The following is a 20,702-nucleotide window of genomic DNA, read 5'->3' as shown; positions in this document are numbered from 1 at the left end:
CAATTTTGACATCAGTTGCCGGTGCATTTCTCTTGAAAAAAATGATTAATTATTAATAAAGTTGAAGAAGGATTAAAAAAAAATGTTGCTAGGCAGTTTGGAATTCTTCCCAGCACATCATCAAATATTTTAAAAAACAAGGCTGTGATTCTAAAAAATGTAGAAGACGAACAATTGAGCATTTAACGCAAAAGGCTTCGAACCTGCCTTTTTGAGGATATTGATGAAGCAATGCTCAAATGGGTAACTTCCGCACGTGGTAAGAATCTTCCTATATCTGGGCCATTAATGAAGCAAAAAACCAAAGAGTTCGCTGATGCATTGGGGCACGAAGATTTTGAAGCTAGCACAGGATGGTTAGACAAATTCAAAAAACGGCATTGTATTGTAGCAAAAACCTTATGTTTGGAAAGTGCTGACGCCAACGTAAGAGATCGGGAGGAATGGATAGTGAATGTTTTACCGAGATTGATACAAAAATATTGAAAATTGATGAAAAAAAATGACATCCTTAATGCCGATGAGACTGGTTTGTTTTTTAAATGTTTGCCAAACAAAACACTAACATTTAAAAATGAGAAATGCTTTGGTAGAAAACAGAGCAAAGGGAGAATAACTGTCCTAGTAGCAAGCAATAGGAATAGAAAAGGCCAAAAATCCTAGATGTTTTAAAGGAATAAGATCTCTAGATGTAGATTATCAGTCCAACAAAAAGGCGTGGATGACAGGTGACATTTTTACGAAGTGGCTTTTAGAGCTGGACAAAAAATTTGGTTCTCAGAAAAGGAAGGTTTTACTTTTTATTGATAATTGCACTGCGCATCCTAAGGAGGCAAAAGATAAACTGGAAAATATTGAGCTTGCGTATTTTCCTCCTAACATGACGTCCTACTTCAACCAATGGACCAACGCATCATCTACAACATAAAACAACATTACAGAAAACGAATTTTGATGAACATATTGTCACAAATGGAGGAGAAGCTATTCGAAATTTAAGCACAGTGTGGAATGCCTTTGTAAAACCAGAAACAATTGCGAATTGTTTCAGAAAGGCAGGATTTTCGAAAGATGGCGTGCGGACTCATTGGGATGAGGAAGACTTTCTTCCGTTAGCTGATTTGGCTGCTCTACAGGCTTCATTTAGGGAAGTAACGAACGTTGATGCATCTTTTGAAGATTATGTCAATGTTGATATTGATGTGCAGACCATGGGCATCCTACCCGATGAGGATATTATAATCAATGTTCTGGAAACTCGTGGAGTTTCGGCTATGGCAGGTACATACATATTTATTTATTAGTTTTGAGTGCATACATACATATTTTAATCCTAATGCCAAATGTGTGATGTACATTATTTTTACATTTATAGAGTCACATAACGATGAAGAAGAACCGGCCGGTGAAGAATTGGCTGACGTCAATAAGACGATACCTACATTGGAGCACGTTTCTTCATCAATAGATGTACTTCGAACTTTTGTGGAGATGAGGAGTAACGTACCGACTAATGTATTTAAATCTTTTAATGTATTATAAGGTTTTGTTGAGGAAGAGAATGGAAGAGTGTAATCCAAACTAAAATACCTGATTATTTTAAATAAAAATGGAAAAATATATAATTTTTATATAATGGATTCATAGGGAAGTTCGACTGTAGTAATAATAATTATGTAGGGAGGAAAATCATACAAACTGCTGTGAACTTAGTCGAGTAAACAGATATTTGGGTCTTGTTAGACTAAAAGAACACTCAATGTATCTATTAGGGTATACATTCGAATAATGATCGTTCGATTAATCGAATAATTTTTTGCGAATTATTCGAACAATTTAAAAATTACCATTTTAGAATAACGAATAATTCTAACAATTTTTTGTAGAATAATCGAATAAAACGAATAAATTCGTCAAATAACTAAAGATAAAGGGAGTCATTCGATCAAAAGCGAGTCATTCGATCATGAATGGTAGAATATATCCATCTATAAATATATAAATATTACTGCAAGAAGTTACAATTCTAAAAACAAGTCTTTCAAAATGTTTAATTTAGGACTTGTTATTCACTTAGTTACTCATTTTAAAACCCGAATTAATCAACGACAAAAAGAAGTTCATGAATTCAGGATCATGTACAACTAGCTCAAATTTTTTAAAGCAAAACGGAAACTAAAAAGTTTTTTAGTCAATTGTTTTGTAGATTGTTCGCGAGGGAATCTGATTAGAATATTTCTGATGAAAATTTAATGATGGCCTTTGTTTTCGAATGTTTTTAAGATTATCAATATTTGAATTGTTAACTTTGATGTTATTATTTGTTTTTTAACAATAAAATATTAAAAAACCTACATCCAATCTTCATTATTTACTTTTTTTAAAAAATTTAAATTATTCGAACAAGTTAAAATCTCTTATTCGAAGTATTCGTTTTATTCGAACAAGAGAAAAATCGAATAATTTGAATACCCTAGCATCTATACAGGTATTCCATGATATGGAAGATTCTAAGCGAAAATATATGGATGAAACGAAACAGAAACTACAAAGGAACTTTAAAGGCACGAGTTCATTTCTATAAAAATACTAAATATTTCAATATTTGACCTTTGACCCCATATTTTTCCCAGAACCATCCGCATATTTCATATTTTGTATTGAAAATAAATATAAAATCCATAAAATTTATCTAAACTGTTATATTTTGAGTGTAGCTACCTTAAAACTTTTCTAACTTTTCTTGTGTTACAAAACTTTAATTTAAAAACATTTTAAATTTATGTTTGAAAGTGTAACATGAGTTGTTTGAATTCAAAACAAAACAGAAGTCATTAATTTTCAAGTACAACAAATAACAACAAGTATTAAAATTTGCCGGTTGTTTATTTTTCTTAGTTTGTTTATATTATTATAACTATTTTTTTTCTTTTAATTTTAATATTCATGTTCTGCACAAAAACATCAAAATACTATAATAAGACAAGTAAAACAAAAATAATAAAACTTGGGCAACAAAATTGATAATAATTGTTATAAAAACACCAACAGCAACAACAACAATAAATAATATTAAAATAAACTAAAACTTACACTTGAAAACCAAAAATAATGGAACATAAATTCAAGGTCAATGAACAATAAATACGATTTGAACATGAGAGACCCCAGACAAATTTTGGTTATTAACAAAAGACTTTGTAAAAAAAAATTCATACTTCATACACAAAAAATTTATAAAATGTAAATTACAACAATGACAATAAAATAAAAAAAAAATACAAAACAAAACTATTGACACTGGCCCAAAAATTTGCGTTGAATACCAACAAACCAACCAAACCCTCCAACCACGATTCAATCAGCTGAAGTGATTTAAACTGCATAAATATATGAATGAATTTAATTTAATTCCATTTTTTTGGAATAAAACAAAGCAAAACATAAACTTAAAATCACATTTATTTGTATTCAAAGCGAACAAACTATTTGCCACTGAAAACTAACTAATAAATTTAAATGTACAAGATCAATTCGATGACGAGTGCTAATGTTGTGCAATTTTATTTTAAGTTTTTGCCAAAGTCAATGCTTCATTTTAAAACCATATTTTAGGCTTATAATACATTTAAATAAAATATGAATTGGGGTTTTATAGATATTTGAAAAACATTAGCAAAGCAAAGCTCACATTAGGCTTATATTTGGCAAAATGTTGGATTATTATTTTATCATGCGAGGGCGGGTCAATAAGTCTGGGACTTTTTGAATGAAACACAGGTTTTTGGATACAAATTTCATTTTATTTTTCAACATTGTCCAATGTTACTCCAATTTTTGTATCCCTTCCAAAAAATAAGATTTGTCGAGGTCATCAGAATAGGTATTTTTTCTTTTTCTGCCGAGATTATTATTCTTCAGGTTTAGAAACAAGAAATAGTTACTCGGTGCTAAATCCAAATTCAAATTTTCAAATTTCTCGAAAATTTCAAAATTTAAATCTCAGGTACGGAAAAACTATAAGAGATATTTTCATAATTTTTTTACATTTTTATTCCCTATTATATCCTCAATAAATCCCAATGAGATGATCAAAAAATTCTGAAATTTGTTTAACAAAATTTTTAAAATAGAGTTTTGAAACTGCCGTTAAAAAAATTTAATTTTTTTGATCATACCTGCGAATAGGTTAACGGTATCCTACGAAGATAAAAACTCATATACAAGTAAATATGAATATATTTTAAGTAAAAATGAGCTTTTATTGTAATATTTATCAAAATATGTTAATTTTGTTCCTACATTTCTAGTTCTAGCTGCCTGAGACACGTTAATGGCCCGGCGAATTTTTAATAACTTTAACAGTTTTTGAGCAATTCTTTTTTTTATGTCTCATTAGAACGACAATTACGTACACATTTCAATTCTTTTATATTAAATTGCAAAAGTAATTTTTTAATGGCAAAATTTTTACAAAAACTGAAAAAATGCATTTTTTCCCCTTCTAAATGCATCTCAAAACTTGAGAGGGCTTGCCGGCAATGATGAGAGGGCTTGCGGCACGTCTTAACCCCAACCGATTTACCTACAATTTTTCAGGATGATTTTTTTACAAATGTTCACCAAATTGCATAAATGATGCATTTATTCTGCATGTAGTTTGGTCGTTCAGGGTTTTAGGTTACCCTAAAAGGGTTTTAGGTTACCCTAAACTCTGAATATATGCTACATGTTTCATCCTCAATTTTATCGAAGGGTTAGAAATGCACCACTTTTTATGTAAGCAAAAATTATAGTTTTATAATATTTCGAAGCTACATAAAAGAGAATTGCATAAATGGTAATGATTTTTGTTCTATTGTGATCTTTAAAAATGCAACACATTATGAGTGTATGGGTAACATTTAATAAATGGTTCAAAATATATAGGCAACATTTTGTGTCAGAAAAGAAAACACCATAAGTATGCTTTAATTTTCAATTTTATTCATTAATTTATCGCTTTCCATTCCAAAGTTATAGTATAAATTGTGAGCTAAGGTATTTTTTTCCAAAAAAAAAATAATGCGCTTAAAGGGTTAAACAAAATTTGTTTAACTTTTTTTTCTAAAATGTTGTGTTTTTATGTGCTATTATAAGCACATAAAAACACAACATCAATAAAAAAATATTATATTTTAAAACTACGGCATCTATGAATTAATCGCCACTTCAGGTACAATCGAACCCACTATGTGACGGAGCAATTCGTAGCCTAATTCATGGATTTTTGTTATTGAAACTACACATTTGTGCACGTTTATGGTCGATTGGAGCAAACCCGGCACCCATCTTGCGGAAAGCTTTATCATACTCAAATGATCACTCAAAATTGAAACCACTGAGCCATGCACAGTGGGCCAAAATCAAATTTTTTTGGAAATAAATCTGGCATTTCTAAAGGTCAGGTCCGCTCGGGATAAAATTTGACTTGGGCGTAGACAAGGAGTATTTAAGTTAAAGTTATTAAAATGGACCCTTTAAATGCTCCAGAGACTGCGCTATGGGGTACCCTAAAAGTGCAATTTTTTTACGAACGGAGTTTTAAAGTGTCATATTTTTGAATCTAATTGAGATATTGACTTGAAATTTATTTTGTATGATTAAAAATTAACTTATCTAGACAAAAAAAATCGTTCGAAATAAATGTGGATCAAATTGTTCCTAATATTAAAATTTTGATACAAATATTAGTTTTGGAAACTCAATAAATATATAATAAAATCTTTATTTATTAACAAAACTCAATGAAATTTTCAACGTTTTATTCCTTTTGACAATTAAAAAAACTTGTCAAAAGGAATCCCGCAATTCCTAAAAATTGCAGCGAAATTCCCAAAAATGGTATTTTTACAATTTTGCTCATAGGGTCCACATTTCCTTCAGGGCTGGGAAAATACTTTGGGGATAAATAGAGAACACATCAAGGTTTCCAAAGCTGCTTTCCGTTTTCTGATCTCTGCTTTGGGATTTTAGAACATGTTGCCCAATATTGAAATTTTTATCGAAAAATAGGTCAAATTCCGAAGGGCATAGGGGCGACGTATTTGAAAAATAGGACATGTTTTTTATAGCAAAATGTTTTCCGTAAAAATACCTTACAGAAAAACTTAAAATTGTTATATGTTCTTAAAGAACGTTTTTTTTAATAAAAAAGAGTTAAGTCATCTTTTCATCAAAAAAAAACAATAAAAATCTACTATTTTTTTTAATTTTTAAATTGAAATTAATTTATTTTTGGATCCATAATAGATATTGATCTCAAATCTTCTGTATATAATTGGTAATTTAGTTGTCTAACTTATAAAGGACATTTGAACCATTGCGATGAAAAAGTACGCCCTATATTTTTTAAAAAATCGAATAAAGGAATGCAAACTTTTAAAATTTAAATTTTAAAAAGCCTATAAGTCGAACAAGCATGTCTTTTAAGACCTAACCGAGCGCTTTCCGAAAATATAAAAATCTTTGAAATCGGGTGGGAAACAAAAAAATAACGTGTGTTTAAAAAATTGACATGTCGAAGGTACCCTATTTTGAGCCTCCATAGTTCTGTCCCAGGAGCGTTTTTATAGGGTCCATTTTAAGTCAAATTTTATCCCCATCGGACCAGCCGTTTAGAAATGCCAAATTTATTTAAAAAAAATCTTGATTCTTATGCTTCCACAATCTCTCGCATTTTCAATGTCCGATCTACCAACACGATATCGTGAATTATTTCAATTGTTTCGGGTGTAGACACCTCAACTGGGCAGGCATCCAGAATATTCGACATTCTACAACCAAATATACACAGTTATTTTATGCTTCTTTTAAAACGATGGTAAAAGTCTTATACAATTTATTGGAATAAAATTACTGGTTTTTGGTTTAATTTAGTATTAAAAAATTCCCGGGAATCAAAAATTTTTTTAATTTCCTCCCCGGATAGGAAAAAGTCCTGAAAATAAGGAACCCTAATTCTGGCGCTTGACCAAATCTAGAAGAAAATTAGGTTTGTCATCAGTTTATTTTTTTTATATTATGTTGAGTAATTAAACATGAACTTTTCATTCCAATGTTGACTTTATTTTTTTAAATATCACCATATCTAAGTTTCAAATCCTCTTTACATTGGAGGACATAGTAAACGGTGTCAAATAAATTTACACTTTATATAGGGACTCACAGGGTCGAGGTTGATTGATAAATTATTAGTCATTCTGGCTGCAGGTTTTCATGTACGTTCAAGAGGTGTGTGTTGCTATGAACGTGCAAATGTCAATGCGTGGTTTTTTGCGTGATCAATGTGTTTGCTTGCATTTAATGTAAATTTATGGATTTTTGTTGTTGCTTAAATTATATTAAAAACGTGATTGAAATTTATATTAAACATAATGAAGATGACATAAACATAATAACAAACTACATATGAAAAATATATTTACTCGCAAAAGAAGCCAAATGGCAAACACTTTATAAAAAGTAAATATTTTGATCATGAAGAATGTGATTAAAGAGTTCGGATAACATTTGTTGGATATTTGCAATTATTTAATTTAGAACCCCAAACAATTTTCAGGATCCCGTACTACGAGATAAGAATTTAATCAAGACAAAAACTAAATATTATTTTTGTCTATTAATTTATAACCGATTTGGCATAAAAGGCCATTTTTTTCTATTAAAAATATTTTTCGGGGATCGCTTATATCGATATAAATAATTAAATCATAGTCCAATTACGAAAAATTTTGATTTTCTTTTTAATCAGATCTTCTTAAAAACATTATTTTTCCAAAAATTGTAGTTAATACAGCAATTATTTATAGTATTTTTTTTTTTGGTGAAATTTTCCAAAAATCTTCTATACATGTTTATTAAAATGACTGTATGTCTGTTTATTTGCTTGTATATTTGTTTCTTATAGGAGGCTAAACGAATGTACCGATCCTCTTGAAATTTATACTGAATATTCCTCAATAACTGGAAGAATCAATCGGCTGTTTTTTATTCTGAAATTTCAAGTGAGCGTGGCATTTATGACACTATACAAAGTAAATAATTATTATGGAATATCTGCAAATTTAATTGTGAAAGCCGCAAAACATCGGTCCATTCAGCGAAGCTTATCTAAACTTTATAGTAATCAATTTATTATCAGTGCATAAAGTTTAACCAAAAATAGCAACATTATCATTTTATTTTTCATAGTTTGGCTGAAAATGGGGGGAATTGGATTAGTGGGCATCATAAAAAGTAAATAGTTATTTTCGAGTATCTTTTTAGTAATGTAATTGTGAAAGTCTTCAAACCTTATATGAATCAATTTATTATCAATGTATCGAAACTTGCACACTGTGAAAGCATACGAAATTATAACGGAGCTAACGTCTTCAGAAAACTATTAAGATTTTTAAAATCACAGGATAAAGCAAAAGCATGGTATACAATTAAAAACGAACAAAATATTGTGGTATTAATTACACGCCGTAAGAGTGAAAAACAAGTAAGAAATTATGGTCGGTCAAGCCCGACCATATAATACCCTAGACTAAGTAACAGAGCAAAAACATTTTTCTTTTAAAATTTCAATAATTTATATTTTTGAGTGATTTTCGGAAGTGGGCCTTATATGGGGGCTATGACAAATTATGGACCGATCACCAGGAAATTAGGTCGTGTGATTTATGTCTATATGAAAGTTAACTATGTTGAATTTTGTGTGTATACCGACATTTTTAAGCGATTTATGCACGTTAAAGTGATTTTCGGAAGCGGGTCTATATGGCAGCTATGACAAATTATGGACCGATCGTGACAAAATTTGGTGACATGAATTTTGTGTATATAAAACTTATTTGAAGCTGAATTTGTGGAGATAAATATATAAATTAAACATTTATGACCGATAAAGTCCAAAATCGGAAGGACATTTGTATGGGGGCTAGGTGAAATAATGGATTGATTTCAGCCAGTTTCAATAGGCTTGGTCCTTGGGCCGAAAAAGTAATTTGTACCAAATTTTATCGAAATATCTTCAAAATTGTGACCTGTACTCTTTGCACAAGGTTTACATAGACAGCCAGGCAGACATCCAGACGGACGGACTTCGTTTAATCGACTAAGAAAGTGATTCTAAGTCGATCGGTATACTTTAAGGTGGGTGTTAGACTAATATTTTTGGGCGTTACAAACATCTGCACAAACGCATTATACCCTCCCCACTATGGTGGTGCAGGGTATAAAAATTTGGAAAACGATCTATCATGGGTTATAGGTCTTGCTGAGTAAATTACAAATTTCAGAAACACCCTTAAATTCAGAAGTTATTCTAAAAAACCGTTTTCAGTGATTTTCGTCAACTTATCGATATGTAACTGAGTCAGTTTTTGTTCGACTTTAAATTACACTGTCCAACAAATTGAGACTTTTTGTTTGGAACAGAATAGCGACCCTATAATTCTGAACGAGCATGTTGAGTAGATAATTTTTGTAGAATAAACTTATAGTCCACCTGGTCGGAATTTTTTTTTTACAGTGGGTCAAAGTTTTCATTTATTGGTCGAAGGCAGCAGTATACTAACTGAAACAAATGTTGTAAGTTAATGACTAAGAGAATTCTTATTGTCAGAGTTATATTGTGGAATTTTATTTTTGTTATCATTTTTGTGGAAGATCTTAACCCTCTAGCTCCTCTCCTTAGGGGTTTTTCGAGAAAATGAAAAAAAGTCCTTTCAAAAAGAACATTTAAGGATTAAAATATTCGACGAAAAATTTTGCCGGAAAATTTCAGTGGGGGTCACCAAATTATTAAAATATTCGACGAAAAATTTTGCCGGAAAATTTCAGTGGGGGTCACCAAATATACCAAAGATGTAGATAAAGCACTTTACGCTTAATTAGCAAAATTGCACGCCTCCTGGGTCTCACATTTTTTTAAAAAATCGCCAAAAATCTATTTATAATCCGAATGAGCTGATATTTAAAATATAAATAGCCTTAGAGAAGATCTACAAAAATATATATACATATGTAGATTATCACTTTTAGGTCAAGAGTTATTTATGTTTATTTATTTACTTTTTTTAATTTTGTTCGATCTTTTTTTAGTTTTTTAGATATGTCGGGCCTACGGTGGTTCGAAATTGTTTTTCTAAAATATCACCTATATTCGCGATAAAATTTCGAATACTATAAAAATAACTTGTTAACAGTTAAGTCGTCCCTATAAAAAGTTACACGCATCCAAAGTTGGAACATGTAAAAATGGCCGTAAAATTCCATAATATAACTCTGACCATAAGAATTCTCTCAGATATTAACTTACATTTACAAAATTCGGACCAGCTGGACTATAAGTTTATTCTACAAAAATGCCTACTCAACATGCCCTTTCAGAATTATAGGATCGCTATTCTGTTCCAAAAATGCTGTTGGACAGTGTTATTAAACGGGTTTGGAAAGAAAACTTATTATGCTTTAAAATGACGTGAATTTTTTGATACATTTGTAAGTGCCCATCTATACTGTGAAACATTTGCTGCGAAACATTTGAGTTTGTTGATGAAAGAGGAAATAGGAATGGAAAATGGTACTCTGCTTCATGTACATGAAGTTTTTATTGAGTATGTCGTCCACATTTATTCGTTCATATTCGTTCTGTACAGAAATGTCAAAAAATTAAAAGCAAAAACTTAAAAATGTTATGCAGCAAATGTTTCACAGTGTGGACCGGGACTAAGTTATAAGTAAGAATATCTAAAAAAAATTTTAAACTTTTTAGAGTAGCTTTTCATTGCTTATTTTTATATAAAGGCTTATAAACCAATATATAAAGAAAATTTAGTTCTTAACAAAACATGGTTTTAATTTTTCAAATCGGATGAATTTTGTAAAAGTTATTCTACTTTTCATTGACACCTTTTTTAGTATTTTCTCCCCCAGCGCATATAAATAAAAAAATTTGTACATTTTTGAATTCACAATGTAAATTTTTTTCGAAAAAGTTTAATAACTTTTGCAAATAAATACCGATTTTAACAAGTAATTCCGAAAATTTTAATAAAAAACTTGAAATATACATTTTATTTATACATGTTATGAAAGCTTAATTATATGCCTTTCCAAAATAACTCAAAATTTTGAGGGTGTTTCAAAATCTTTGTCCTCACATACGCCTACAACCCCCACTAGGTTACTTTTCAAGTTCTGACAAAAAGTGTTATGTTGTAGCAGAGTGTTATATTCATTTAATTTTATAAAATCCTTTTACATTTGTTTTATTCTACTACCATCGTACCGGGTTATGATAGTTTATTATAAAAATTTCTATTTACAGAAAATTGGAGAAAATAGTTGCTACTCATAGTATGGGAGTATGACTAAAAAATGCGGGATTTATAGATGGCGTATCTTTTAAACTTATATATCGTCATATGCGGGAAGTTTTGCTTTACTTTTTAATTCGAAAAAACTGCAGCATAAGTCCACCGATTGCTCACCAAAGTTTATGGTGAATGAGTTCTATAGGTTTCAACGTGCGATTCAGAAGTAGTGATTTTGACACGAAAGACAATGATCGTCCATTGTACAACCAAACTTTTTTTGAAGACCAAGAACTAGCAAAATCATTGGGAGCTACTCAAGCAGCAATTTCAAAACGTTTGCGAGCAGCAGAATTCATCCAAAAGCAGTGAAATTGCGTTTTTATGTCTGCAATGCTTTTGAACACTATAAAAGAAAATCATGGAAAAACTGGATCCATTACGATAACCCGAAGCGTAAGAGATAGTATGTGAACTTTACATTGTGAAGCCCGGCCAACCATCCAAATCGACACCAAAGCCATATATCCATGTCGCTAAGGGTCCTATCTACATATTATGAGCTGCTGAAAAATACCCAGAATATGCTGCCAGACATGAAATCGTAATATTGCATCATGACAACGCTCAGCCACATGTTGCAATACTTGTAAAGAGGTATTTAGAATGAAGTGGTTGGGAAGTTTTACCTCACCCGCTTAATAGTCTAGACCGTGACCCGTCCAACTACTACTTGTTTCGATCGATTCAGAAATTTTTTAAAAAAATCCCTAATTTTTGAGTCATACACCCAATAAATAAGTATTCCATTTATATTGTAGTAAATTTTCCAAAAACTTGCTATTTAAAGAAAATTTTTCAAGAATTTGCTTGAAATTTGTATTGAACTTTATTTGAATACCAACATTTTTAAGAAATCTATACTCGTTAAAATCATTTTCGGAAGTGGACCTTATATAGGAGCTAAATATGACTAATTATAGACCGATCGTGACAAAATTTGGTATGGACCTATTCTAACCAAATTCAATAGGCTTCGTCGTTGGGGCAATAGATAAGCATATGCCAAATTATGTCGAATTATCTTTGAAATTGCTACCTGTAGTTTGATTATAAGGTTTACATGGACAGACGGACAGACATCGCTTAATCGACTCAGAAAGTGATCCTCAGCTGATTGGTATACTTTAGGGTATTGGGATAATATTTTTGCACTTTACAAACATCAGCACTAACCCAATATACCATCCTCACTATCATGGTGTAGGGTATAACAAGATAAATATTTTGCACACATTTTTATAAATGTGTTAAAGTTTAATTAAAAATTGTCATAATTAATTAACCATTAAACCTGTTTCAACCATAAACAGTTGCTCCAATTTTTGACGTGTTAAACTTTTCGTTTAATTTCCATCAACCATAATTTGACACTTCTGTAGTTTTGTGGCGGTTGTCATGCACACTGCTCCCATAACTGTAACTCTGGATGTTTGTCGTGTTTGAAAGTTTGTGAAAGATGACAGTTTTTAGTTGTCACTTTTATTCGCTCATTAGTTTTTGTTAACGTTGAGTACAAAAATATTAAAATGAAGGTAATTTGGTTGTAGTTATTAAATTTAATAATAATTTACGAGTAGTTTGTGCTGCAAGTCTTTGCTAAGTAAACACATTGTGCGTGTGTAAGTTTGTGTTAAGTTTTTTAATTTGATTTTTTTTATTTTTATTTTTGGGTGTTTGTTGCACAATTGCCACACGCTTTGCTGTTAGCAGAGATACGCTCATGTGTACATCAGTTGCATATTAAATTATTTTCGAGTTAAAATTTTAGTTTTGATTAAAAGTATTTATGGTAATATTTCAAGAAGGTACTAACTAGTTCAAGTAAGTATTTATTTATAATGATTAACAAATTGTTTTCTATTGAACTAAGTATTTTTTTCATTTTAATTTCAAAGTCATCCAAGTTGTACGCGTACTTGAATTATTTTTCCCTCGAGCTGTTTAGAGGTTAAAAATTTTCCATGCGGTTTGTATGACAAAAAAAAAAAAAACAAACAAAGAAATACTAATATGGAATGGATTTAAATTAGAGGTGATTTGTTAGTATTCTTTTAAGGTGTTGGTGGATTTATATTAAAAAAAATTGTGCCTATATTTATTTGTAAATTCAATATATGAACAATTCTCAAAATTTGTTTACTTTATGACACCGACCTTATGTGTCAATGGTTATTTCAACTATTAATTAATCAAATTATTGCCAAAAATTGGATTTTTCCCAAATTCCAGAGAATTCAAACTATGGATATTTAAAAAATACTTGAATAAGTGAGAAATTAAGGTAGACTATTAAAAAAGGTATGATTTAACTGATTATGGAAAAAATCAGAAAACAAAAGGCCTACAGTCCCTATTTATTAGGGTGTCTTTTATTTTTCCTAATGACCTAAATTACCACCAACAAAATGTTTAGCTTGTTCTAAGAAGGACAACCAAGGACAACAATTTTGCTATTAAATAATTACTTTTGCAATTTAATTTAAAATAATCAAAATGTGTACGTAATTGCCATTCTCACGAGATATAAAAGACAAAAATTGGTTGAAAAATGTTAAAGTTATTAAAACCTCCCCAGACCATTAACATGTCTCAGGCCACTTGAACAAGAAATGTAGGAACAAAATTAACATACATATTTTGAGAAATAATAAAGTAGAAGATTATTTTTACTTAAAATATATCCATATTTACTTGTATATGAGTTTTTGTCTTCGTTACCTATTCACACGTATAACCAAACTCCATTTTCAAATTTCGCCATTTTAAGACCCTCTTATTTATAAAAAATCAGTTTCTAAGCAGTAAATATTACTGACAGTAGCCTAAATTCCAATATTGTCGTTTTCGAAGAGATTACGCAAAGAAAACAAGTAAGGAAGTATGGTCGGTCAAGCCCGACCATATAATACCTACCCTACACTAAGTAAAAGAGCAAAAACATTTTTCTTTTAAAATTTCAATAATTTATATTTTTGAGTGATTTTCGGAAGTGGGCCTTATATGGGGGCTATGACCAATTATGGACCGATCACCATGAAATTAGGTCGTGTGATTTATGTCTATATGAAAGTTTACTATGTTGAATTTTGTATGTTTAAAAGTGATTTTCGGAAGCGGGTCTATATGGGAGCTATGACTAATTATGGACCGATCTTAAAAAAATTTGGTAACATGAATTTTGTGTATATAAAACTTATTTGAAGCGGAATTTGTGGAGATACATATATAAATTAAACATTTATGACCGATAAAGTCCAATTTCGGAGACACATTTGTATGGGGGCTAGGTGAAATAATGGACCGATTTCAGCCAGATTCAACAGGTTTGGTCCTTGAGCCGAAAAAATAATATGTACTAAATTTCATCGAAATATCTTCAAAATTGCGACCTGTACTTTGCGCACAAGGTTTACATGGACAGCCAGCCAGCCAGACGGACGGACGGACGGACATCGTCCGACTCAGAAAGTGATTCTAAGTCGATCGGTATACTTTAAGGTGGGTGTTAGACTAATATTTTTGGGCGTTACAAACATCTGCACAAACGCATTATACCCTCCCCACTATGGTGGTGTAGGGTATAATGATGTGGCCCCAGCATCTTATTTGGTGAAAGTGCCTTGGCAGTCAATGTGTTAAGAATTTTTTTTATCATCACATTGAGAACATAATAGGGAATATAAATATGAAAAAAGTATGACAATACCTCTTATAGTATTCCCGTGACTGCGATTTAAATTTTGAAATTTTCGAGAAAAACAAATTATTTGGCCATATTTTGGCGAATGAGCCGAATTTCCTTACTGTTATGATTTTTAAGTAAAGCTATTCAGAATATTATAGTCCAGGTAATTATACCCTACACCACCATAGTGGGGAGGGTATTATGCGTATGTGCAGATGTTTGTAACGCCCAAAAATATTGGTCTAACACCCACCTTAAAGTATGCCGATCGACTTAGAATCACTTTCTGAGTCGATTAAACGATGTCCGTCCGTCCGTCCGTCTGGCTGGCTGGTCGGCTGGCTGTCCATATAAACCTTGTGCGCAGAGTATAGGTCGAAATTTTGAAGATATATTTGATATTTCGATCAAATTTGGTACATATTATTTTTTCGGCCCAAGGACCAAGCCTATTGAAACTGACTGAAAACTGTCCATTATTTCACCTAGCCCCCATACAAATGTCCTTCCGAAATTGGACTTTATCGGTCATAAATGTTTAATTTATATATGTATCTTCACAAATTTCGCTTAACCCTTTGACGAAGAATGGGACACATATGTCCCATTTGCTTTTTTCGTCATTACTGCCACAATTTCCATTGGATTTTGATCTAAGTGGTGTTGTTCGATAAAAAACAAATGTATTCTTTAGTATTCGTGGTTATGTTGTTTCAAAGCCAGACATTTTTATTTTTTTTTTTTGAAAATTTTAGTTTTCTTATATCTCGAGTTCTAATTGATACTTTTGGTTAAACTTTTAGTATTAGATATACCAATGCCTTATGTAAATTTAGTGACTAACGCATTTTAAATCGGTTCTATACTTTTCCCGGGAGAATTGAAAATATGATGGGACATATGTGTCTAGAGTGGTCAAACCGGTTGTCGAATTATTCCAAAAACCGGGTTTTTTGTCTCGATATTCGACAAAATCGAATATTTTTTTTTAATTTATTTTAATATTATGCGATTACTTTTAAGAATTAACAAGTTATACATCAAGACCAAGGCGGAATCGCAAAGTAGGTCTGGGTTGATTAACAACCATTGGCGTAAATTGGCAAAACCACCCAGACTCGCATCTGCCCACCCCAGATAAAAATTTGGAAAGTCGCAGAAAGATTTTTTTCGATTTGTAGATTGTTCCGTTAAGAGATTCCTGTGCCCTAGAACATTAATCCTGGGATTTTTGGAACCCAAAAAGTTAAAAAATATTCCAATGCTAATCGAACAACGGAGCACATGTAATGTTTGATTTTTGCAAGCTAAAATAAAGGAGTAAAATCATACATATGATCAGCGCAAACATTCTTATCATAGAGGCATTATGCATTACTTTTCTGAAGGTTTTTGCGTAAATAAAAATAATGGCGTCCTTTTTTTGGAAAGTTTTTACTCCTTGTGGTGGTTCAACGCACCTAAACACGCGCATTTTGAGCACATTTTTCTGTTGAGAAAAAACGGTTGAATATACTGCAAATATGATTTCACCAATGGATTCTGCATTAAAAATTAATACAATTGATGTTTTTTGAATTCCCAAAAATAGTTCCACTAACTCACAACAGGGGCGCTAATCTCTTTAAAAAAATAAAAAAAAGGATTTTTGATTTTTTAAAAATGCATGATGAAAAGACATTTTAAGCTTATCAAAACGGTACCAATATTTCCTTTCTATGACAACCCGTTAAAAAGTTATCTTTCATATACTGCGTCCCTTAAATTTTACCATATGCTAGTCTGTAGACTGATAATGATTTGCCTTGGGTCAAAGTTTTTCCAAATGCTGAGTTGAAGTTATTTATTACTGGTTGTATTTTAAAGGCTCAATGGTATAATGGGTCGACGGCTTAGCTGTTCAGCATTGTTAGCAAAATGTAAGCTTGAAAGAATATTTTCAAAAGTGTATCGAATTATGACCATGGACGTAAACGGTACTGAATATATTTCATCGTAGACCAGTACAATATTTTTCCTGGCAATTTGTGGATACTCATTGCTTTCAATTATTCTTTACTTATGGAAAATATTATACCTTTCTGCTCAGAATAACGTTTCGTTTGGGGAATTATTTACTATATTAGTGTGTCGAACTCTCAAACTGTATTAAACACTCCTAAAATACCTTTGAGTATAAAACCTGCCCGATCATGCAATCAGGGTCGCTATAAGTTTTCGAAAGGTAATTTGGATGGTTTTTTTCCTCTGAAATTTAATTTAAAATTCTTTGGCTGCTTTAGGTTTGGGAACACCTTTTGCCATTGTTCGATTTTATTGGTTTTGCAATGTAAATAAAGCAGTACTCTACTTTTTGAAACCAAAAAAACTTTTAATTGTTCAATGCATTTGTTCCCAAATTTTTACCTTTGATGACGAATGGGACACATATGTCCCATGATTTTTCTCGTAGAAGGAGTAATAATTTTTAAATTTTGACAACACTTTAGTCTCGTAATGTCGCCTTTCCGAGTAAGAATCAACAAAAAAAATTTAAAAATTTCCAGAGGAAAATTCTTCGTCGTCAAAGGGTTAAAATAGGTTTTATATATACGAAATAATTACTCATAGCTCCCATATAATGTCCGCTTCCAAAAATCACTTTAACGAACATAAATCTCTTAAAACTACAGATATAAACATAAAATTCAACAGAAGTAAACTTCATATGAACATAGATCACACAGCCTAGTTTCATTGCGATCGGTCCATAATAAGTCATAGCTCTCATAAAAGGCCCGCTTCCGAAAATCACTTTAACGAGCAGAAATCTCTTAAAAATGTTGGTATAAACATAAAATTCAACAGAAATAACATTTATATAGACATAAATCACAAGACCTAATTTCATGGTTCTTATTATGGATCGGTCCATAATAAGTCATAGCTCCCATATAATGCCCTCTTCCGAAAATCACTTTAACGAGGATAAATCTCTTAAAAATGTTGGTATAAATATAAAATTCAACAAAAATAACATTCATATAGACATAAATCAGAAGACCTAATTTCATGGCGATCGGTCCATAATTAGTCATTGCTCCCATATAATGCCTCTTCCGACAATATCTTTAACGAGCATAAATCTCTTAAACATGTTGGTATAAACACAAAATTCAACAGAAATAGCATTCATATAGACATAAATCACAAGACCTAATTTCATGGCGATCGGTCCATAACTATTTTATAAGTAAAGCTGATGCAAAAAATAAAAAAATCCGCATTTTCATACTAAATTAAAAGTTCAACTTTAGCTTTAAATTCCTCAACAACTGCTGAACCGATGTTAATGAAATTAAAACAAGAGAAAAATTCAAGAAGTTATCTGTCCATCAAAAAAAAATTCGAAAATATCTCTATCGGTTGGCCGATGGAAAACGATAATGAGCCACTGTGCGCCGTAGCTGGGTCTCAAGGTAGGGAACCTCATATATGTATGTAAAATATACAAAGTCAAACATTTTAATATATTCTTAAATGAAATGAAAATTCCTTGGTTCACTAATTTTTAAATTTGAATTTTCAAATGTCTAATCGAGGGCTTTGATTTATAATTTTATTTGATCTTTGGTGTCCAACTTTGAGAAGGACCCCACAGATCACTCAGGAGCGGCACTATGGGATGCATCCTCAAAACTTAAACTCGCAAACTTCGCTGCTACGCCTACGTATCAAACGGATCTGCCGGTTAGAAATGACTGATTTTTTTCCAAAATAATTAGGTTCTGCCCCACTGTGCGATATACTGTTTAGGTGTTGAACCAATTTTTCTTTATTATCTGTAACTCTATATTAGAGTGATACATTGAAATAGCCAACATTGATTCTATACACAAAATATTATATTTGTGCTTTTATTAATCATGCGTTGGAAAATATTCCAAAACATGTAACTTATTTGAAGTCAGATTTTATTGCAGTTAAAGTTAATACTATTACTACTAGAAATATTAATTTCAATTTATGTCAGAATAACATTTTTAAAATTTCACTTACCTCTTCGACTTTTTTATGCACCATTGTTGGGAACAGGAACCAGCCGCAATAAGCACCAAACAGTGATACCAACATGCCAATGCCGGCCACCATTAGGGACCAATGAAATACTTTAAACATGTTTTTTTTTATAAATTTTATTTATGTTTTTTTGGTTTTTGTTGTAATTTAATTTAACGATTTTAACACTTTAGAACACTGAATATGTTGATTTGAAATCACAATTCAATTGTGCCGGCAAAATTTCCATTGAATTTAAATTCTTTTCTTTCACTCATATATTTTTTTTAAATTTATTTTTAGCTAAATTTTTATTGAAAAACACAACATACATAGGTAAGTAATTAAATATTAAATTAATTTACACTTTTTTTTAAACAGAGAGTGGATTGTATGAAATCACTAGGGTTTTTTTATAGACAAAAATTTTATTTTGAAATACAACATTTAACCACAACAAAAATGACGCGAAGTTACCAAAAATAAAATAAACCAAGAAAGAAGTAAATAAAAACACCAAAATATCGAAATTAAAAAAAAATAGCGGCAATGAATTTTATAAGCAGATGTAAACGAAATAACCAAAATATTAAACTCACAACAAAAAAAACTAGTTTTTTCTAAAAAAAAAATATTGACGAGTAACTAAACCACCTTAGACAATGGTAAATATTGGTTAGGGGAAAAAAGTAATTTCTTGTTGGGTGTTGATAATGAAAAATTAGAGATAATATACAACTTAAATTTATAAAATTTTACGAGAAAACATTTGAATGTTATTATAAAAAGTTAAACAAATTTTACTCAAAATTGCTATTGTAGTAATTTTTCAAAAATTTGCTATTTATAGCAAATTATTCAAAAATAAGCAATTTAAGAAAATTTTCCAAAAATGCTTTTTATAGTAAATTCTCCAAAAACTTGCTATTTATAGTAAATTTTCCAAATCTAGCTATTTATAGAAAATTTTTAAAAAATTTGCTATTTATAGAATATTTTCCAAAAACCTGCTATTTAAATAAATTTTCCAAATCTGTCGATTTATAGCAAATTTTCCAAATTGCTATTTATAGTAAATTTTTTCAAAAATAAGCTATTTTTTCCAAAAATTTGCTATTTATTATAATTTTCCAAAAACTTGCTATTTAAGAATTGTTTTCAAAAATTAGCTATTTATAGTTAATTTTCCAAAAACATGCTATTTATAGTGAATTTTCCAAAAACTTGCTATTTATACTAAATTTTGAAAAAAAACTTGTTATTTTAGTGAGTTTTCCAAAAATCTGCTATTTATAGTAAATTTTCCAAAAATTGGCTATTTAATTAAGAGAATTTTCCCAAAACTTGCAATTTATTGTAAATTTTCCTAAAATTTACTATTTTTAGGGAATTTTCTAAAAACTTGCTATTTATACAAAATGTTAATTTAAAAAATACAAAACACATGTAAAATTTACATTCAAAGTACACGCTTGTAAACATATACAATTTTCTGAAAATGAGCGAATTTACTTAATTGTGAATAAATTCGAAAAGAATCCATCGATTTTTATGATCGATATCTCATTTTG

The 20,702-nt window shown here is 30.5% G+C and overlaps 2 protein-coding genes across 2 annotated transcripts in view; one reads left to right on the top strand and one right to left on the bottom strand.

Annotated features, from left to right (window-relative positions):
• The window catches only part of Snmp2 (Sensory neuron membrane protein 2), a 94,879-nt gene extending 75,626 nt beyond the window's left edge, over window positions 1-19,253 (bottom strand). The window contains exon 1 of the mRNA XM_065502847.1: window positions 19,132-19,253. Coding sequence (XP_065358919.1) covers window positions 19,132-19,251 — 120 coding nt within the window. The 5' untranslated portion in view covers window positions 19,252-19,253. The remainder of the gene's footprint in view (window positions 1-19,131) is intronic.
• On the top strand, window positions 232-1,621 carry LOC135953766 (uncharacterized). The gene is made up of 3 exons (XM_065503756.1): window positions 232-426; window positions 942-1,281; window positions 1,376-1,621. Exons 1-3 carry the CDS (start codon window positions 232-234, stop codon window positions 1,540-1,542), a joined length of 702 nt encoding a protein of 233 aa, XP_065359828.1. The 3' UTR covers window positions 1,543-1,621.
• Window positions 19,254-20,702: the final 1,449 nt, after the last annotated feature.

This window comes from Calliphora vicina, chromosome 3 (assembly GCF_958450345.1).
Source record: "Calliphora vicina chromosome 3, idCalVici1.1, whole genome shotgun sequence".
Lineage (NCBI taxonomy): Eukaryota > Metazoa > Arthropoda > Insecta > Diptera > Calliphoridae > Calliphora > Calliphora vicina.
The sequence above is the reverse complement of the archived record's forward strand: the minus strand, read 5'-3'. Positions and strand labels throughout refer to the sequence as shown.

Bases quoted from the DNA above. Each gene is read 5' to 3' on its own strand.
- LOC135953766 (XM_065503756.1), top strand. From the start codon at position 232: ATGCTCAAATGGGTAACTTCCGCACGTGGTAAGAATCTTCCTATATCT. The intron at 427-941 runs GTAAGAGATCGG...ACAACATTACAG, and splicing joins TGGAAAGTGCTGACGCCAAC to AAAACGAATTTTGATGAACA. The intron at 1,282-1,375 runs GTACATACATAT...TTACATTTATAG, and splicing joins TGGAGTTTCGGCTATGGCAG to AGTCACATAACGATGAAGAA.